The 18,385-nt window shown below is 46.7% G+C and overlaps 1 protein-coding gene across 1 annotated transcript in view; it reads left to right on the top strand.

The window, feature by feature from the left end:
- LOC138249620 (zinc finger protein Xfin-like) overlaps positions 1–18,385 on the top strand; it is a 318,126-nt gene that overhangs the window by 6,889 nt on the left and 292,852 nt on the right. Inside the window, exons 2-3 of the mRNA XM_069203568.1 lie at positions 10,630–10,756; positions 15,881–15,991. Coding sequence (XP_069059669.1) covers positions 10,630–10,756; positions 15,881–15,991 — 238 coding nt within the window. The remainder of the gene's footprint in view (positions 1–10,629; positions 10,757–15,880; positions 15,992–18,385) is intronic.

Below are 18,385 nucleotides of genomic sequence, written 5' to 3'. Positions count from 1 at the left end.
CAGTAGTTTTGTTTTAGAGCATTGATTTCAAGTTCCTGCATTGAGCAGACTTTCTCAAAGCACGTGAGGAGTTTCCTTAGTCCACTAGGGGTCTTGGATATCAGGAGAGTATCATCTGCAAAGAGCAAGACAGGGATTTTTTGTGTGCCAAGTGATGGTGCGTCAGCCTCCACTCTAAGCAGGGAAGGGACTATTTCATTGATATACAGAGAGAAGAGGGTCAGGGCAAGGACACACCCTTGCCGCACACCCCTTGATACATGGATTCTATCAGTTAGTTGCCCCTTGTTGTCCCACCTAACTCGTGCGTAGTTGTCCTCGTGGAGCCATATCAATACTGCTAGGATATGCTCCGGGATTCCCATTCGGGAGAGAGTGTCCCATAGTTTGTTACGAGGTACTAGGCCAAAAGCAGACTTCAGATCCACAGAAGCTACATAAAGGCTCCCTTTTAGCAATGAGCACTGTTTTCTAGTATAAAAATAGGAACCTGAGGGCTTGATCAGTGGTAGATTTTTCTTCCGGAAACCGGCTTGGAGGGGACTAAGAATATCATGTTCAGTCATCCAGTCTTCGATCTTTCCCAAGAGGCAGTGGCAGAAGACTTTTTGCACACAGTCAATTAGACTAATTGGTCTGTAGTTGCAGGGGAATGATCTGTCGCCCTTTTTAAAGATAGGGATAACAATAGCCCCTTTTCAGGACTCAGGGATAGGCGCCCCAGATGCTATTGCGTTCGCTATGATGGTGAGGTATCTTGACCAGGATGCTATGTCGGTTGAGAACAGGTCTGCTGGGACACCATCCGAGCCAGGGGCCCTGCCGCGTTTTATGGCGCCTAGGGAATAAGTTATGTCACTTTGAGAGAACAACTGGGGTACTTCAGTGGTGGGTGCTAAAGAAGAGTTTAGGCAGGGGTCCATGCGAACAGGGGTGGGGCTATCGTGGTCATGGGAGTACAGCCTGCTAAAATGATCTACCCAGTCCTTCGGGGCGATGTTGGTTGTAATGTCCAATCCACTGCTTTCTGGGCCTCGCGCGGCCAGGGACCAGAGCAGACTACAGTTCTTCTCGTGCACAGTGTCACTAAACGCGCGGCCAGGGACCAGAACAGACTACAGTTCCTCTCGCGCGGCCAGGGACCAGAACAGACTACAGTTCCTCTCGCGCACAGCGTCACTAAGTGCTGACCACCACTTATCATCTTGGTCACGCTTGACATTGCGTATGGCTGACTTGTAGGACTTTCTAGCTAGGCGGATGGCGGTTGCATCCTTGGATTTAATAGCTTGGATTAGGTGCTTATTTAGGGACCGGCACATTTTATTGAACCAGCGGTGCCTACCTATGGGTCTCTTGCCATGATGGGCTGTGGATACTGAGAAGTGGGCTGCGATATCCCTGAAGCATGAGGTGTGGATTAAGCTTATTTCCTTATAGGGGATTGCGGGACCCACCTCTAGGTTCATTAATGTAGCCTTTAGGGTGTTATTGGCTGCGTTGATGAGTGCGGGCCGAGCCGCAACCTTGTCCCACTTTAGGTGTCATTTGTCGTTAACCAGGCTAATACCCTCTGGTGCTGCTACTGAGGAGTTAATCGTGGGCGAGAGGTTGCCCAAAGCTAATGTGTGAACAGAGAGAGGATTATGATCACTTTCAGTTCTTTCAACGATCGTCATATCGATGACTAGGGGCCATAATCTTATGTCGAATACACAATAGTCGATTCTGCTGGTGTGGTTGGTTTTGTTGAATGTGTGATGGCCTTTGGCGTTTGATTTGGTTCTGCCATTTAACGCCCTGAGCCCGAATTCCATGCTCAGTGACTTAACTTGGACAGCGACCTGCGTCCATCTCTTGATGAGTGGGATGGACAGGGAGGGGATAGACCAAGCTCGATCCTCCTCGTCTGTGGACCTGAGATCATCCCAGTCTAGAGGTTCGAATGTGACATTGAGGTCACCTGCCACAATGGTTTTTATGATGGCGGTGACAGTTTTGCAAAAGGGCTGCCAGGACACAAAGGGTTTTGGAGACTTGACCCCCCCCGACCCCTCGGGTGTAGATATTGAAAATGTTCACAACAGTGTCAGGCCCGAATGATAGACGAAGACCTAACAGGTCGGGAGAATCGGTGGGTAGCTGTAATATATGACAGCTAAGTGATGTGCTGATCCAAATGGTCAAGCCCCCTGAAGGCCTGCCTCTAGTACTGGGTACGGCAGGGATGTGGAAGTTTGAATAGCCTGTTCGAAAAAGTGGATCGGTTGGCCATGTCTCTTGAAGAAGGCCTATGTCATGTTCATCAATAAAAGAGGTAAAGGACGGAAGAGGGAGAATAGATTTCAAACCTGCCACGTTCCATGAGGCAAGTCATACCCCAGTGAGGGGTTGAACTATCCTGTCTAGTTGCCTGGTATTTGCATGATTAGCTGCCAGAGGTTGATTTGGCGGGTGTGGTTGAGTGGGAAGAAGTGGATCAATACCAATGTTGGTCAGTGAGACCTGGGGTGAGTGTTGATGTTCCTCTAATGGAGCTGACCTGGCCCTGGTGAGGGAAATGCTTGCAGGCTTAGCTATCGGTTCTTGATTTGGTGGGCAATATTCCTGCAAAATGAAAGATGCAGTATTGTCATATTTGCACAGTAAACTGTCAAAGGTCTTGGGGAATATGTCATAAATGGGAGAGAGAATACTTCCACTGGCAGTGCTAGGGCTTGCAGCAGGCCGGGGGTGATTGATATTAGTTGGTTACGTGGTTTTTCAGCATAGATTTTAGATGAAGCTTTAAGTCAATCGTTTTTGCCAAGGGTAGATAAATTGTTTGCTGGGCAGTAGCTCGGGCAATCCCCGTAGTGCGTAGGTGGCCTAGGGTATTTGAACTGGATGCACAAATGTGCTGGTGGGCTTGTTCTTGCATCTAGGGCCACCAAATTGTCCACCATGGTCCCGTCCTTGAGTGTCAGTTTTAAAATGTCAAAATGTGTTCCCGGGTCTGGCCATCGTGCTACATTGATTATGGCCTCGCGTATTACAGAGCGACAGACTCTTACATGGCAAATCCAATGGATTGCCTTGTTTTTAATAGAGTATGCCCCTTCCTTATGTGTCGATGTGTTTAACTTGGGAACGTTGACCATTAGAACTACATTACCTGATTGAGACCAATCAATGGCAGGCTGTGCAGAGTATTTTGGGGCAGTATTGCTCATGAGTTTGGGGATTTCGTGATGGTCGTCTAGTGCATTTCCTGCGCCTAAACTGTTGTGTAAAGGAGGCTGGAGTAAGTTCTTGGTCTTAGCACCGACTGGGAGGAGGCCATCACAACTGGGTGCTGAAAGAATGGGCAGATTCATCGTGGTGCCTGGTAGGGTTGGGCTTTGGGTAAGGTTCATGGTGGCCGTGTCATCTGCAAGAGTTAACCAGGGGTGTGGAATTTATTAAAATATCTACTTGTCCAGGGGACAGGTTGCTTCTCAAATCTACTTGTCCTGTAAAAAGATCTACTTGTCCCTTTGGTGCCATGTAGTGTGGCGACAAATTATGGCAGCAATCTCATTATGTAAGAGCTCTGATAATAGCCTCTCTGATTATGCCAGGGCTACCACCATAGTAGGGCTTGAATACTTGCAGTTTCAATCCCTACTGTAGCAATTTCCTTATTTTGCCACCTTTCTGCAGATCTGCATACTGGGGCTGGAGGAAGCAGTAAGCAATAGTTCCAGGGCTGGAATTCCTTTGAGTCTGCAAACCTACTAACCTGCATGTTTTAAAGATTTTCACCAGCTTCTCTCTAATATTTTTCCATAATAAGAAAGGTTGGACATTTACTCCTGACAATGGCAGAATTAGAACTTCTTCCAGGGTTGGGAAGAAAGTGGCTGGAGGGAAAATGAACTTGCAAATGCTTAATAGATTTTCACATGAGCAAATCTACACATCGTATTTACCCATGCTAAAATACAGTTCACAAATATTTTATAGGGGTACGACATATACCATGGGTGCACTTTTGTGACTTTCTTTAAGAATTTGGGGCCCGATGTAGGTAGGTTCAGATTTGCGAACCACAAATTGCGAGTCGCAAATCCGAATGTAGGATGGAGTCCCTGACACCATCTGTGATTCGCAAGGGCTTCGCAAATGCCCACCTCATGAATAATCATGAGGTGGGTCGCAGTTTGCGACCCCCTTGTGAATGGCGGCCCTCACAGGGATGGTGGCCTGCTGGAGACAGCAGACCACCATGTCTGTGACTGCTTTTCAATAAAGCAGTTTTTGTTTTTTTGTAATGCAGCCCGTTTTCCTTAAAGGAAAACGAGATGCATTACAAAAACGAAAGCAGAGCAGGCAGTGGTCCGCAAGACCACTGCCTGCTCTGAAAAAATGTTTACAGTGACATTCACAATGGGGAAGGGGTCCCATAGGGACCCCTTCCCTTTTGCGAAAGTGTTAGCACCCATTTGAAATGGGTGGAAACTGCGATTGGTTTGCGCCCGCGGTCACAAAACAATCCTACATTGCACTGCGAATCACAATTTGGAAGGGAACACCCCTTCCTAATTGCGAGTCGCAAACCCGTTTTACCAGGTTACCGAATCGCAAAACTGGGTTTGTGCATCGCAATGTGCTTTTTGCATGTCGCAAACAGCGAAAGTCTCTATTTGCGGCATGCAAAAAGCTACCTACATGTGGGTGTTGGTCCCTAATTAGGTCTGGTGTTAACAAAGACATTTTGGGGGTCATTCTGACCCTGCCGCCTGGTGACCGCCAGGGTCACCGACCACGGGAGCACCGCCAACAGGCTGGCGGTGCTCCCAGGGGCATTCTGACCGCGGCGGTTTAGCCGTGGTCAGAAAGGGTAAACCGGCGGTCTCCCGCTGGTTTACCGCTGCCCCATTGAATCCTCCATGGCGGCGGAGCACGCTCCGCCGCCATGGGGATTCAGACACCCCCTACCGCCATCCTGTTCATGGCGGGAAACCCGCCATGAACAGGATGGCGGTAGGGGGTGCCGCGGGGCCCCCGTAAGAGGGCCCCACAAAGTATTTCAGTGTCTGCGCTGCAGACACTGAAATACGCGACGGGTGCAACTGCACCCGTCGCACCCCTGCAACTACGCCGGCTCAATTCTGAGCCGGCGTCCACGTTGCAGGGGCATTTCCGCTGGGCCGGCGGGCGCTCTTTTGGAGAGCGCCCGCCTGCCCAGCGGAAATGTTTGAATGGCCGCCGCGGTCTTTTGACCGCTGTGCGGTCATTTGTCGGCGGAGGCCGTCCGCCAAGGTCTGAATGACCCCCTTTGTGTTTATTAAACTTCTATTTCTCTCTTTCGGCTGGCTTTACTGTGAGTGATCGCATTCTGCTCTTCCACAAGGAGCATATTGGCACACAAAGTAGTTTTGTTCAGTGTCAGGAACTACAGTGGCAATCAGTGACGTAACGAAACTGGAGGGTGCACCTTTGCAATGAACATGGAGGAGCAGTGTTTGTTACAATGTTGAGGGCCTGGTAGCTCCCACAATAATAAAGTGTTACAAAAGCCATGTCAAAACAAGACACACATTGATGAAACTAAAAGACATAAAAATATGTCAGATCAGTTGGCTTTGTAAGTGTTTGTTTATTTTCATGCTTCCCATAATCGTGTTGAAAACGGTTACACTGATTTTCCATTAGAAATATTTTTGGGAAATACTAGCATGCATCAACACATTTTACTAAATGACACTTCATTTGCATCTAATCAGAGAGCATTCTGGGAGCATTATAATTAGCCTCATAGCCTAAACTTTTCAAACATGTGTATACACGTTTTTTTGTTTTTCTACTGGAACCAACGTCAGTAGTGAAATGTGACCTTAAAACATTTATTTACAGCACTCACCCTAATAATGAAGGCTTTCAAATAATGAACCATAAATACAAGTTCGAAACACATTACCTCAACTGCAGAGAGTTCCACTCTCTATAAACAAGGAGCCAAAGGGTTTGTGCTGCAGAGGGTTGGGCCTACTTGTCCCAAGGACAAAGTAAACATAAAAACTTGTTGCCCTTGACCCCAAACAAGATGTCTCGGGCGTCGGGCGATAGGAATTCTACATCCCTGGTTAACTGTTTTACTATTGCAATTAAGGAGTTAACCATGAGCTTAAGTTCTAGTACTTCCTTTTTTAAATCTTGTATGCATTGAATGTGCTGTGGGTTTATGTGAGTTCAGTGTGTGCTTGCGGCTGCTAGCCCATCCACCCTGATACCTGGGTCGATGTCATCATGTGATTGTAGGGCGTTGATTAACGGATTAAAGCGGTTGCTGCAGTGGATGAAATTGTTAGAGCCCAGTGGTAGCTCTTTCAGTGGAGATGGAGCAGTGTGGGTGATAACATTCCTGCCCTCTCCCTGCCCTGTAGTGGCTGTGTCTTGTTGCCCACGTTTCACAAAAATCTCAGCAATTTTCTTTGGGCCAGCCCTCCTATTGGTTGGGGAGTGCTCCCCCCAGTACCGTTAGAATTATTTCCCTGAGGAGTAGTTAAAATTCCCTTGCATTCACCCAAGAGAGAGTCATTTCTGTCCATAACGCAGTTACTAGCTGCATGCTTTTTCGCTTAGCTTTTAGCACAACCCCTGCCCCAGCCTCTATTGCTTTCCTTTTACCCATCTGGGACGGTTATTGGTGGAAAAATTTTCTACAGAGTATCAGTATAATGATGCAACCTACGGGATGGCACAGTATTGGCAATAGCGCATCGAGCTAAGATCAATGATGCCTACTTGAATGGTCAATGTTAGGGGGGTAGCCCAGCCTCTTCCAGGCTCCGACAGGCATGGACGGGCCCGCCTTTGGACCGCGCGCGTCCCGCGCAGCGAGGTGCCCCCATGCGCTTTATAGCGCTTGTTGGTGTCAAGTGGGTGCAGGTGAAAATGGCCGCCTCCTGGGGCCTCAAAGCAGCTTGGGATATGTAGTCCCTCTCGAGTCTTTAGCACGTCCCACGCAGCGAGGTGCCCCCACGCGCTTTATAGCGCTCGTTGGTGTCAAGTGGATGCAGGTGCAGGTGAAAATGGCCGCCTCCTGGGGCCTCAAAGCAGTTTGGGATATGTAGCCCCTCTCAAGTCTTTAGCGCGTCCCGCGCAGCCCAGTGCCCCCACGCGCTTTATACCGCTCGTTGGTGTCAAGTGGGTGCAGGCGAAAATGGCCGCCTCCTGGGGCCTCAAACCAGCTTGGGATATGTAGTCCCTCTCGAGTCTTTAGCACGTCCCCAGTTCCTTTTGTTTCAGCACTCCGCATTAGTGCTTGTGTTTTCCACTCTGTAACAGTCAGTTCCTTTTGTTTCAGCGCTCCGCATAGATGCTTGTGTTTTGCCCTCTGGCGCAGTCTGTTTCTTCTTCACACCCGCCCTCTCAGTAGTCCCGGTTTCCTAAGCTCCTCCACTGCCCTCGTTCGTGTTGTGCCTGTGAAACAAAGCAGTTTCTAATAGAAAAACAATGTGCTCCTGCAAACCTCTTGTGGGAGCTATTAGGCACCCTCGTGCTTTATGATATTCGTTTTATTTGTTTTACTTAAGCATTTTTGGTGTGTTTTGTAAGCATGCACTCTCAGGCAGGGAGAAGCATGGGGGGGTAGTGCTGGTTTTGTAATGGCTCCTTTGCGTACAGCATTGAGCAGCAGCTCCTGAATTGCTTTTGATTTTGTGTTTCTCTCCTCTAATACTGCTGGGTTTCCATCCCAAAGCTGGCCTCTACTTCACCTGTGCAGGAAAACTGGTGGTCTTGGAGGTCTCTCTCGCATTCAGAATCTATTGGTCTCCCAGTGAAATGTCTTCTTTTGCAGAAATATGATCTGCCTTGTGCCCATGTCTGCCAAACCTCTTGGTGTTGGCTCAACAACCTGGGATTCTGAGCACATAACTTAATCTCACCATGCCTATAAACAATGCTTGTGAGATTGTAATAATAATACCAATACTTTATTGCTGCACTCCAGGCCATCAAAGTGCAAAAAACAATAATTAACATTTACACAAATCAAATCAATATAAAACCATGCAGAGTATAAAATAAACGAAAATATCTAAAACCTTCCCCATAAAAAGCATCCGCTATTAACAGATGGCGAGACATCTAGGTTTCCAAATAGGAGTGGCCATGAAATGCTGCTTTGACTGCCAACTGCTAGGAAATTAATCTAAGCATATTACACTACCAAGACTAACATAAAGTCCTGAAGACAGTTTTTCTGCAAACCCTGCATTCAAGCTCATTCTAAAGCCGGATGCATCATGCACCAGCTTGTGAGCTTGTGTAATGTAACTAGTGCTCGTGTAAAGCACTCAGACTTTGGTCAGGTTTGTTGTATTTAAAAACTACAGCAAAATGAATGAACAGGTAAAAAGAAAGCCTTAACATAAGTAAAGACAAATAGAGACTTGCTTCCTGGCAGAGTTGTACAAAGCGCAACCAGAAAAACTGGATAAATCGCATCTTTTCCAAATTAAAATGTGAACTCTTGCCCAAATATTTTATTTCATCAAAACCTTTTCATCATTATGCACATGAAAGCGCTTTCAGATATGTGAGTTAAGAATACAGCACTGGTTGGGTCATAGCACTTTTTCACATGACTTTCAAGCATACTGAAAGGCAGCCGGGCTGCTGTTCAGCATGTCTAAAAGACATTGATAGCGCCAACAGTCCCCGGATTGCAGCGACCTATTGGCTTTGCCAATGATTGCTTGTTTCTGATTTATCTCCTGTACCATTGTATCACTGTAGGCAATATCACAGTCTATATTTTGAAATGTAAAATTTACATTGATAGTGGAAAAAATGGGGTCTCTAGTTGGCAGTCCGCTTGCACCCTGTCCAAGTAGGAACCCTCACTCTAGTCAGGATAAGTGGGGTACCCAGCTCAGATAACCCATGCTCACCCCCTTGGTAGCTTGGCACGAGCAGTCCGCTTATCTCAAAAGCAATGAGTAAAGCATTTGCACATAACACACAGTAATACAGTGAAAACGCATTTGCACATAACACACAGTAATACAGTGAAAACACTGCAAAAGGACACCACACCAGGTTTAGAAAAATAGACAATATTTATCTGTGTAAATCAAGACCAAAACAAGAAATATCCAACATACAATGCTAGAGATATGAATTTTGCAGGAATTAAATTAAAAATACAGTTCCTTGAAGCCGATAGCTCCGTCTGGGGCTATCACTGCGTTGTAAACAACAAATCTAACAGTTCAGGCCGGCCGTGGCTTTGCGGGTCAGCTACAGTGCGACGTGGGGCACGGCTCCATGTATCATCGTTAGATCATGGTACAAGCAGCGGCGTAGTTGATGGCGTCTCAGTGGTTTTTCTTTTGTTGCAGCATAAAACACACAGTTCCCAGTGCTGTAGGCAGACGAAGCTGAAGTCTTTGATATCCCTGAGGCTTCCAACAGGAGGCAAGCTCTACTCTAAGCCCTTGGAGAATCTTCACAAGCAGGATACCCAGCAATGTCCAGTCTTTACATAGGGAACACTTGCACTTTAGCACTGATCTGCAGTGGTAAAGTGCGCAGAGACATTAAACCAGCAAAAACAAATCAGGAAAATAGGAGGAAGAAGGCAAAAAGTTTGGGATAACCCTGCAAAACGGGCCATTTCCAACAGATAGCACTGCACTATCTCTCAGTCTAGTTACTAAGTTAACAAAAGAATGGCCTTGCCATGACTTTGACATACTAAGTATCAGTTGTAAGACTTTTAGTGGCTTAACAGACTTTAAGCAAACATCCTCTCCACTGAATATTTGTAAGTCACGTAAACCCCTTTCACCTGTCTGTCTCTGCATCTATTTGAACTCATCTCAGTTAGTCCCATCACATGTGATCATGTCCTTATAAGTTTATTTGAATCCACTTAGATTGGGTCTTAACTCTTGTTAGTTAGGGTCGTACTAATTGGCAGACTAGAACACTTTGTAGCACCCTATGTGAAGGCCTTCGCAAGAGAAAGACTAACTGCAAGTGACACAAAGCAGGATGTTCCAGACTGTCTCTGATCCTTTCATAGATAGACCATATCAGCCTATCGGCGTTCCTGCCTGCCACCCTCCATTAAACACTTACTAGTAACCGAGAGTTAAGATCTGAGCTATAAAAGTAACTACAAGAAAATCCGGAATTGGAATTCCCTAAACCTGCAATTAAGGTTGCAAAGCAGCCACCTAAAATTCATATACTTGCTGAAAACATTCTGTACCCCAAAGCTTTTGATTTATTCTGTTTCACTGAACAGCCCCTTGGTCGGATGCAGTCTGTAACATGGGCCATCAATGTCAAACAAATTTGATGTAGTTATAAAATGTACCAACCATCTTTTTGGCATTTGCATGTTTGTTTCCAATTGTTTAACACTGGTCTGGCATATCATTGACACATGACACTCCGTAAAACACCGCCAAAAGGTATTCTGTTCTCACTTTTACCAGCCAGGCCTTGATAGTATGGAGGAAGACCACACACCAGGCTTGTTTTGGGTACAATGTGTGACCTATCTGAAGCTGATGCCATCATATTATCATACCTGACTTGTGTGACTGAAGAGCACAACCTAAATATATTTTATAATAATCCTTCTTTCAGACGCTGCTCACGTTTCAGGATGTTGTTGCCTGTTTCTCACACGAGGAGTGGGAACTTTTACACAAATGGCAGAAGACCCTTTATGCAAATGTGATGAAGGAAATCCACCAGATCTTGATGTCACTGGGTAAAGTTGAGCTGCATGTATTTTCTAACATTTGCACTGTCTTTAGTTACTGTCGTTTTTCACTGTATGGTCCTCAAAATAAATTTTGAAATAGGTCAGCTAAACTGAAAATCATAATATACAGCAAAACACATTTTTGTGAAGACCCCAGTGAGTCATGGGACTGGCTAAAGGCGCACAAGGTTGGGACCCCCTGGACACGGAAGAAGCATACACAAGATGTAATCCGGGGACCTACTGGAAAATGCTGGCGAGTTCGAAGACAGGAAGGGCGATTGAAACCCACCCGATCGCAAAACCACACGGAGAAAGAAGCAGCTATCAAGGCGGCGGCAGACATTGCAAGACAACAACGCATGGGATTCCTCTCAGGGACTGATGCGGGTGGATCAGTAACAGGCTCGGAGGCTGATAGATCTGACCCTGCGAATGAGAGACTGCCAGTGGTAACCCCTCAATCTGTGGACAAACTTATATAACTCATTGCATAGTTACACTGCCTATTAACAAGATTGTTCCGAGTTGTTGAACACTTACTGGCTCGAAGCTAATGGGCGTAAGCTCCCTCAAACAGATTGATAACGCCAGATGAAGGATGATATAGACTGACGGGCCTAATAACACAACACGTAATGGTGGGAACATGGTCGTTCTTTATGGATATGGGCACATTGGAATCTGACTACTATTGTACATGTTGGGCGGGAGGGACATTCCTGGCTTTAGACCATGCTCTCTGGACGAGCATATGGAAACAACTCGGAAGACATGGTTTTGTTCGCAGAAGTTGACTTGTTTGGGCAGAAGGCGTTGCTGTTCGACCCTGGGGTTGGGGGGTTTATTAAGGGGTTTTGGTTGATGTTTCACGAGGCAGGATATATATTATTGGTAGTAAAGGAAGGCCGGGGGAGGAGGGAGGACCGGATGTGTTTGCAGGACAACTTGATCCGCCGGTATTTACATGGCTACCACAGCACAACATATTACATGCATGACTTGGAATGTCCGGGGTCTGGGATCGGCAGCCAAACATTATAAAGCTTACCAGTACTTGAAGCGCAGAGAAGTTCATATAGCAATGTTGCAAGAGACACATTTGAAGGGGATAGAAATAGCTTGTCTACAGCGGAAGTGGCGAGGCCACCTTTATGCTACCTCTTATTCTGCCTACGCAAGAGGGGTGGTATTTTGGGTCAAACCGGGAGTTCATATTGAGCTCATTGACAAGGAGGGGAGATATGTGCTAGTCACAGGCAGACAATCAGGAAGGGAGATCGCCCTGGGTAGCGTCTATGCCCCAAACCAGGGCCAACTTGTTTTTTTGCATAATATGTCAGTACAGGTGGGCTCAATACTGAGGGGAGATCTGCAGATTGGTGGGGATTTTAACTGTGTAGACGATAGCCAACTAGACCGCTGTACTCCGCCATTGGCTGTAGGGTTTAAGGAGTGGCTACTGCAATGGGCCCCCTTGGATTTGTGGAGGCTCCAACACAGAAATGAACGTGACTTCTCCTACATACACGAGGATAGACTGTTCTGCTTGGCAGGACTATGTCATGCGGTGTGGACTACGGAGTACCTTTGAGAGCACAGCCCTCTTATTCTAGGGCTTACTCCGTGCCCTCTCAGACCGGCTACAACAAGCAACACTTGAAGACAATAGTTACAGGGACTCATTGGGAAGGGACATAGCAGATTATTTCGCAGTTAACCAGGGGTCTGCCTCTTCCTCATTAGTGAAATGGGAGGCCTTTAAGGTTGTGGTAAGAGGACATTGTATGGGACAGACTGTGGGGGCACGTAGGGCGCTACAGGAGGAATTGTGGACCCTTGAAGCTAATATACATGAATTAGAGACGACCCCTAAACGGAGAAGCAACTACGGGAAGTACACAAACAACAACATAGTGCAGCATTAGATAGGTTACAATACATTGACCATAGAGCATATATGGACCAGACTCATGAAGAGGAGGGTAAATCTGGTCGCTTATTGGCTTGGTTGATCAGCCCAGAATTAAGAGGCAACCCCATCACATATTTAAGTAAAGGGACGGGAGAACATATCCACTCCCCAGAGTTAATTAATGATGAATTTCGAACATATTATGAGACGCTGTATGGGCGACCAGAGTTAATACAAGACGTTAAACAGGAGGCACTTCTGGACAGACTCCCTCTACCTACACTTCCACAAGGGGTGGCTGAGATACTAGGGGGTGCTATTACTGCACTGAAGTTATGTACATTTATCAAGGAAATGGCCAAGGGTAAAACGCCGGGACCTGACGGCCTTCCGGCTGAATTTTATTTGGTGTATATGGATACACTGGTCCCAAAACTGATAACCCCATATACTCAGTCTTGGGAGTGGGGCAAATTGCCTGTATCTACTAGGAGTGCACTAGTGGTCCCATTGCCTAAGACGACTAATCCAGGGGCACCGACTTCAGCGTACCCCCCTCTTTTTATGTTGAAAACGGACTTTAAAATCCTTAGTGGGGTCCTAGCAAATAGAATCCTTCCTTATATGCCGATTTTAGTCCATGAGGATCAAAATGGATTTATCCCAGGCAGGAGCACCTCCCTTAACCTACGCAGACTTTGCCATATATTATGTCACCCAGATACACAGTCCCAATCAGGGGTCACGCTTATGTCGGTAGACCTCGAAAAAGCATTTGATTCTATCTGCTGGGATATCCTGATCAAGGTGATGCGGCGCATGGACCTGGGAGAAGACTGGTTAAAGTGGGTGACGCTTTTATGTACAGAACCCACTGCTAGAGTACGGACGGGGTTACTGTGTCTCCTGAGTATGCCATCTTTAGAGGGATTAGGCAGGGCTGTCCCCTTTATTATTTGCGCTTGCCATAGAACCATTGGCAGCCTGGTTTTAAACAGAAGGGACGCAATCTGGCTACGGGTAGGTGGTCACCGTCATATTATTTCACTATATGCGGATGATCTGCTACTATGCCTAGAAAACAATGAAAGGGGGGTAATAGAAGCTATTGAAAGACTGGAGGGGTTTGGGAGGGTATCGGGTTTGCTACTGAACAGCACGAAGACCTGTCTTTTCCCCTGCAGGAAGGATACTCACCCCCGCAGCCCCTCCCTCCGGGAATCATTTGGGAGACCTCTTCCTTTCGATACCTTGGTATCCAAATTTAACACACCTTGGAAGATGTATATGGGGGTAATCTGGGTAGAGCATATTGTTCCATAAAAAGCAATGTCATCTTTTGGAGAGCCCTGAAACTGTGTCTGATGGCTCGTATAGCAGTAACAAAGATGGTGGAATTGACCCTCCTACTTTATCTTTATGTTTGCGAATATACCGATTAATATTCTGCTGGGATGGTTTCGTTGAGTGGCTGCATTAGTTAGAGACCTTATATGGGATGGAAATAGACAAAGCGTATCCCTCGCAACCCTGAAACATCCCCCAACGGAAGGGGGCCTGGGAGTGCCAGACTATGAGTTGTATTACTTAGCCGCCCATCTACAGTGTATTGCCAGATGGATAGGAGGGACTCAGCAGGGAGGGTTGGATCAACTGGGTTCGGCCCCTTATCAAGACAAGTTGTTACCAAGGTTGTTGCGAGCAGACGTGCCAATCCCCCACCCAACGATACTGGTGAAGGTGGCACTATACTCCTGGACAAGGAGTCAGGTGAGGGCTCATAGGCCGGTGGCGTATGCACCAGGGATTCATATAGTGGGTCTACCACATGGCACACCAGTTACTTATTTTACGGCAGTGGGGCTCCGGAGTTGGTCGGCTACGGGTCTGAGGACTGTTGGCAGTTCTCAAGAAGGTGGGCTTATTCCACTGGGAGATCTCATTGACACAAGTGGTCTACCGGACTCCCAGTTTCTGTCCTACAAAACTGTAACCCATGCTTTTGCAGAATGATGGCAATGCGGTTGCCATGAACCCCTTACACACAAAGTACTCCAACTTATGAAAATCTATATAACACATTTACCGTGGTGGCCTGACCGATAGGAATAAGTAATGCAACATGACCCTTTAGGAGGTCAGTCAGTAGATATCTCTCAGCCCACCTTCTCTTTCTACATATTTGAAGGGGAGAGAGGGAAGTAATTGGTTGGTGATCTTTTTTGCATTTTAATTTCGAATTATGCGTGGACAATGCTCCGCAAACCCTTGTATGCACAGAAGAGCCTTTGAAATTTGAATCCAGCACCAATGGGAAGCCAGTGAAGTGTCTGTTGGTTGGGAAAGTGTGATCACATTTCACAGGCCCCTTACAGTATGGATTGTTGTGCTGTGAACTTTTAGTCACTCACTTGGTAGCTGGAATGGCTGTCCACTGTGAAACCTAAAGATTTTACTTGCAGGGTTAGCACTACTGTAGATTCTGCTGGATTTGTTCCTGTGCTCTCAGCCAAAACCTAACTTGTAACTTTGGTTGATGGCTTGCATTTTACTTGGGATAGATTTCAGTAAATACCTGCCAGGCAGCTCTCAAGCTTCTTTAGAGTATCTTCTTATCTCCCATGGGGGCATTCTCAGATGTATCTGTTATTATCTAGGCTGCCTTTTTGGCTAGGTTAGCTTCATGCAAATACCACATTCATAATGTCTACACAAGAGTGCCACAACAGACATCCTTTCCTTTAAGACACTCCCATGCCCACAACTATTTTGCTCTTCACCTCTCCACCTGTCCCGCAGTTCCCACAGCTTCTGCTATTACAGTGCAGAAGCATACTCCTAACACTCTTGCACAACTACAAAATGTCTTTTATCTCCACCAAAATCATGGCCTTGACCTCACCATGGAATCATTGGGCACTGCAGAGATAACCTCCAAAGTTGCCTTACATCTAAAAGCTACTGGTTAGCACTGATTGTCAATGTGTTATCTGTGTGGCTTATTATTTGTCCTGTTACATTTATTTTTTAATAATAAAGTATTTACGTTTGTCCCCTCAACACCCACTTGCAATGATAGCCTCAATTGCACAGGAAGTTGTACTTTTCATTTCTGTATTCAATTTTGTTATTAACTCACAGGGTTTACATTCTTGTTTATTGGGCCATGACTCAAGAAGCTGTTCATCACTTACAAACCCCTTTTTATTCCTTAGGTCCAGTGATTGCAACTGCTATCTTTTCACTAAGAGCAAAAGAAAAGGAAGATCTGTGTCCTTTGGGAAGTGAGGGTGCTGACAGAAGATACAGTGATAACCATTCCCCAAGTGAGTGAGAAGTTTGCAAGTGATAAGCTTGCAACTGTTTTATCATACATCAGACAGGGATTTTCAGCATGTCCAAATATGTACATTGATGCTCATTCTCAAGCACACATATATACCTTCATAGTCATGCTGAAATATAAAATGGAACTATTTCCCACATTCCCGACTAACTGGCTTGAATTATTGTGAGAAGGTAGCCTCTTTCTAGCATTGTTACCCCCACTTTTAGCCTGTTTGTGAGTATTTGTCAGTGTGTTTTATTTGTCTCACTGGGATCCTGCTAGCCAGGACCCCAGTGCTCATAGTTTGTGGCCAAAATGTGTATACCTTTATAGTGCCTAACTGTGTCACTGAGGCTCTGCTAATCAGAAACTCAGTGCTTATGCTCTCTCTTCCTTTACATTTATCACTATAGGCTAGTGACCACTTTTACCAATTTCACTTGGCACACTGTAACACAATTATAATTCCCTAGTATATGGTACCTAGGTATTGGGGTTCCAGGAGATCCCTATGGGCTGCAGCATTTCTTTTGCCACCCATAGGGAGCTCAGGCAAACCTTTACACAGGACTGCCACTGCAGCCTTAGTGAAATAACGTCCACGTTATTTTACAGCCATTTTCACTGCACTTAAGTAACTTATAAGTCACCTGCATGTCTAACCTTCACTTGCTGAAGGTTAGGTGCAAAGTTACTAAATGTGGGGGCACCCTTGCACTAGCAAAGGTGCCCCCACATAGTTCAGGGCAATTTCCCCAGACTTTGTGAGGGCAGGGACTCCATTACACGCGTGCACTACATATAGGTCAATACCTATATGTAGCTTCACAATGGTAACTCCGAATATGGCCATGTAACATGTCTAAAATCATGGAATTGCCCCCCCACCCCTTTCCAAATCTGGTATTAGGGAGCCAATTCCATGCATTCCCGGGGCTCCACTATGAACCCCGGGTACTGTCAAACCAGCTCTCTGGGGGTTTTCTCTGCAGCTACCGCTGCTGCCACCCCACAGACAGGTTTCTGCCCTTCTGGGGTCTGGGCAGCCCAGTCCCAGGAAGGCAGAACATAGAATTTCCTCTGAGAGAGGGTGTTACACCCTCTCCCTTTGGAAATGGGTGTTAAAGGCTGGGGAGGGGTAGCCTCTCCCAGCCTCTGGAAATGCTGTGAAGGGCACATATGGTGCCCTCTTTGCATAAGCCAGTCTACACCGGTTTAGGGAATCCCCAGTCCCTGCTCTGGCGCGAAACTGGACAAAGAAAAGGGCAGTGACCACTCCCCTGTCCATCACCACCCCAGGGGTGGTGCCCAGAGCTCCTCCAGTGTGTCTCAGACCTCTGCCATCTTGTTTTCAGAGATGTGAGGGCGCTCTGGAGGCCTCTGCGTGGCCAGTGCCAACAGAATCCCCTCCTGATAGGTGCTTACCTGACTAGGTGGCCAATCCTCCTCTGAGGGCTATTTAGGGTCTCTCCAGTGGCCTTTACCTCTGATAACGACTTGCAAGAATTCACCAGAGTTCCTCTGCACACCTCTCTTCGACTTCTGCCAAGGATCGACCACTGACTGTTCCAGGATGCCTGCAAAAAACTGCAACAAAGTAGCAAGAAGACTACTAGCGACATTGTAGCGCTTAATACCTGTCGGCTTTTGCGACTGTTTCCTGGTGGTGCATGCTTTGGGGGCTGTCTACCTTCATCCTGTACTGGAAGCCACAAACAAATCTCCTGTGGGTCGATGGAATCTTCCTCCTGCTTCAGCAGGCACCAACCTTCAGCGTCACCAGTACCCTGGGACCCCTCTCATTCTGACGAGCGTGGCCACTGGAACACAGGTGGTGGACCCAAGTGACCCAGACTGTCCAGTGGTCCAACTGTCCAAATTTGGAGGAGGATGCTCAGCCCCCTGAGTTGATCTTCGGCTTCGTGGGACCCTCTTTTGCAGTGTTGAGATGACCGCTGTGTTCAGACTTCTTGAACCTGTGTTCAAGTATTTCTGCAGGTGCTACCTTCTTGTGCGTGGGCTCGCTACGTTGCTGAGGGACCCCTCTGTTTCCTCTCCCAAGTGGTGACATCCTGGTCCTTCCTGAGCCCGGGCAGCACCCTTTTTCTTTAACCGTGACTCTTGCAGCTAGCAAGACGTGTTTGCGGTCTTTTGCCAAAGAAACAACTCTGCATTCTCCAGGTCGCCATGGGACATCTTCTGCACAAAGGAGAAGTTCCTAGCACCTTTCGTTGTTGCAAAATCTTCAGCTTCTTCCATCCGGAGGCAGCCATGTTGCACTTTCATGCGGGGTTTAGTGGGCTCCTGCCCTCTTTGAGAATGTCAGATGTTTAGTTAGTGCATAAATTCCTTATTACACAAAGAACATAACATTATTTTTTTCTTATAAAGT

This window comes from Pleurodeles waltl, chromosome 8 (assembly GCF_031143425.1).
Source record: "Pleurodeles waltl isolate 20211129_DDA chromosome 8, aPleWal1.hap1.20221129, whole genome shotgun sequence".
Lineage (NCBI taxonomy): Eukaryota > Metazoa > Chordata > Amphibia > Caudata > Salamandridae > Pleurodeles > Pleurodeles waltl.
This window is presented reverse-complemented; position numbering and strand designations above follow the sequence as displayed.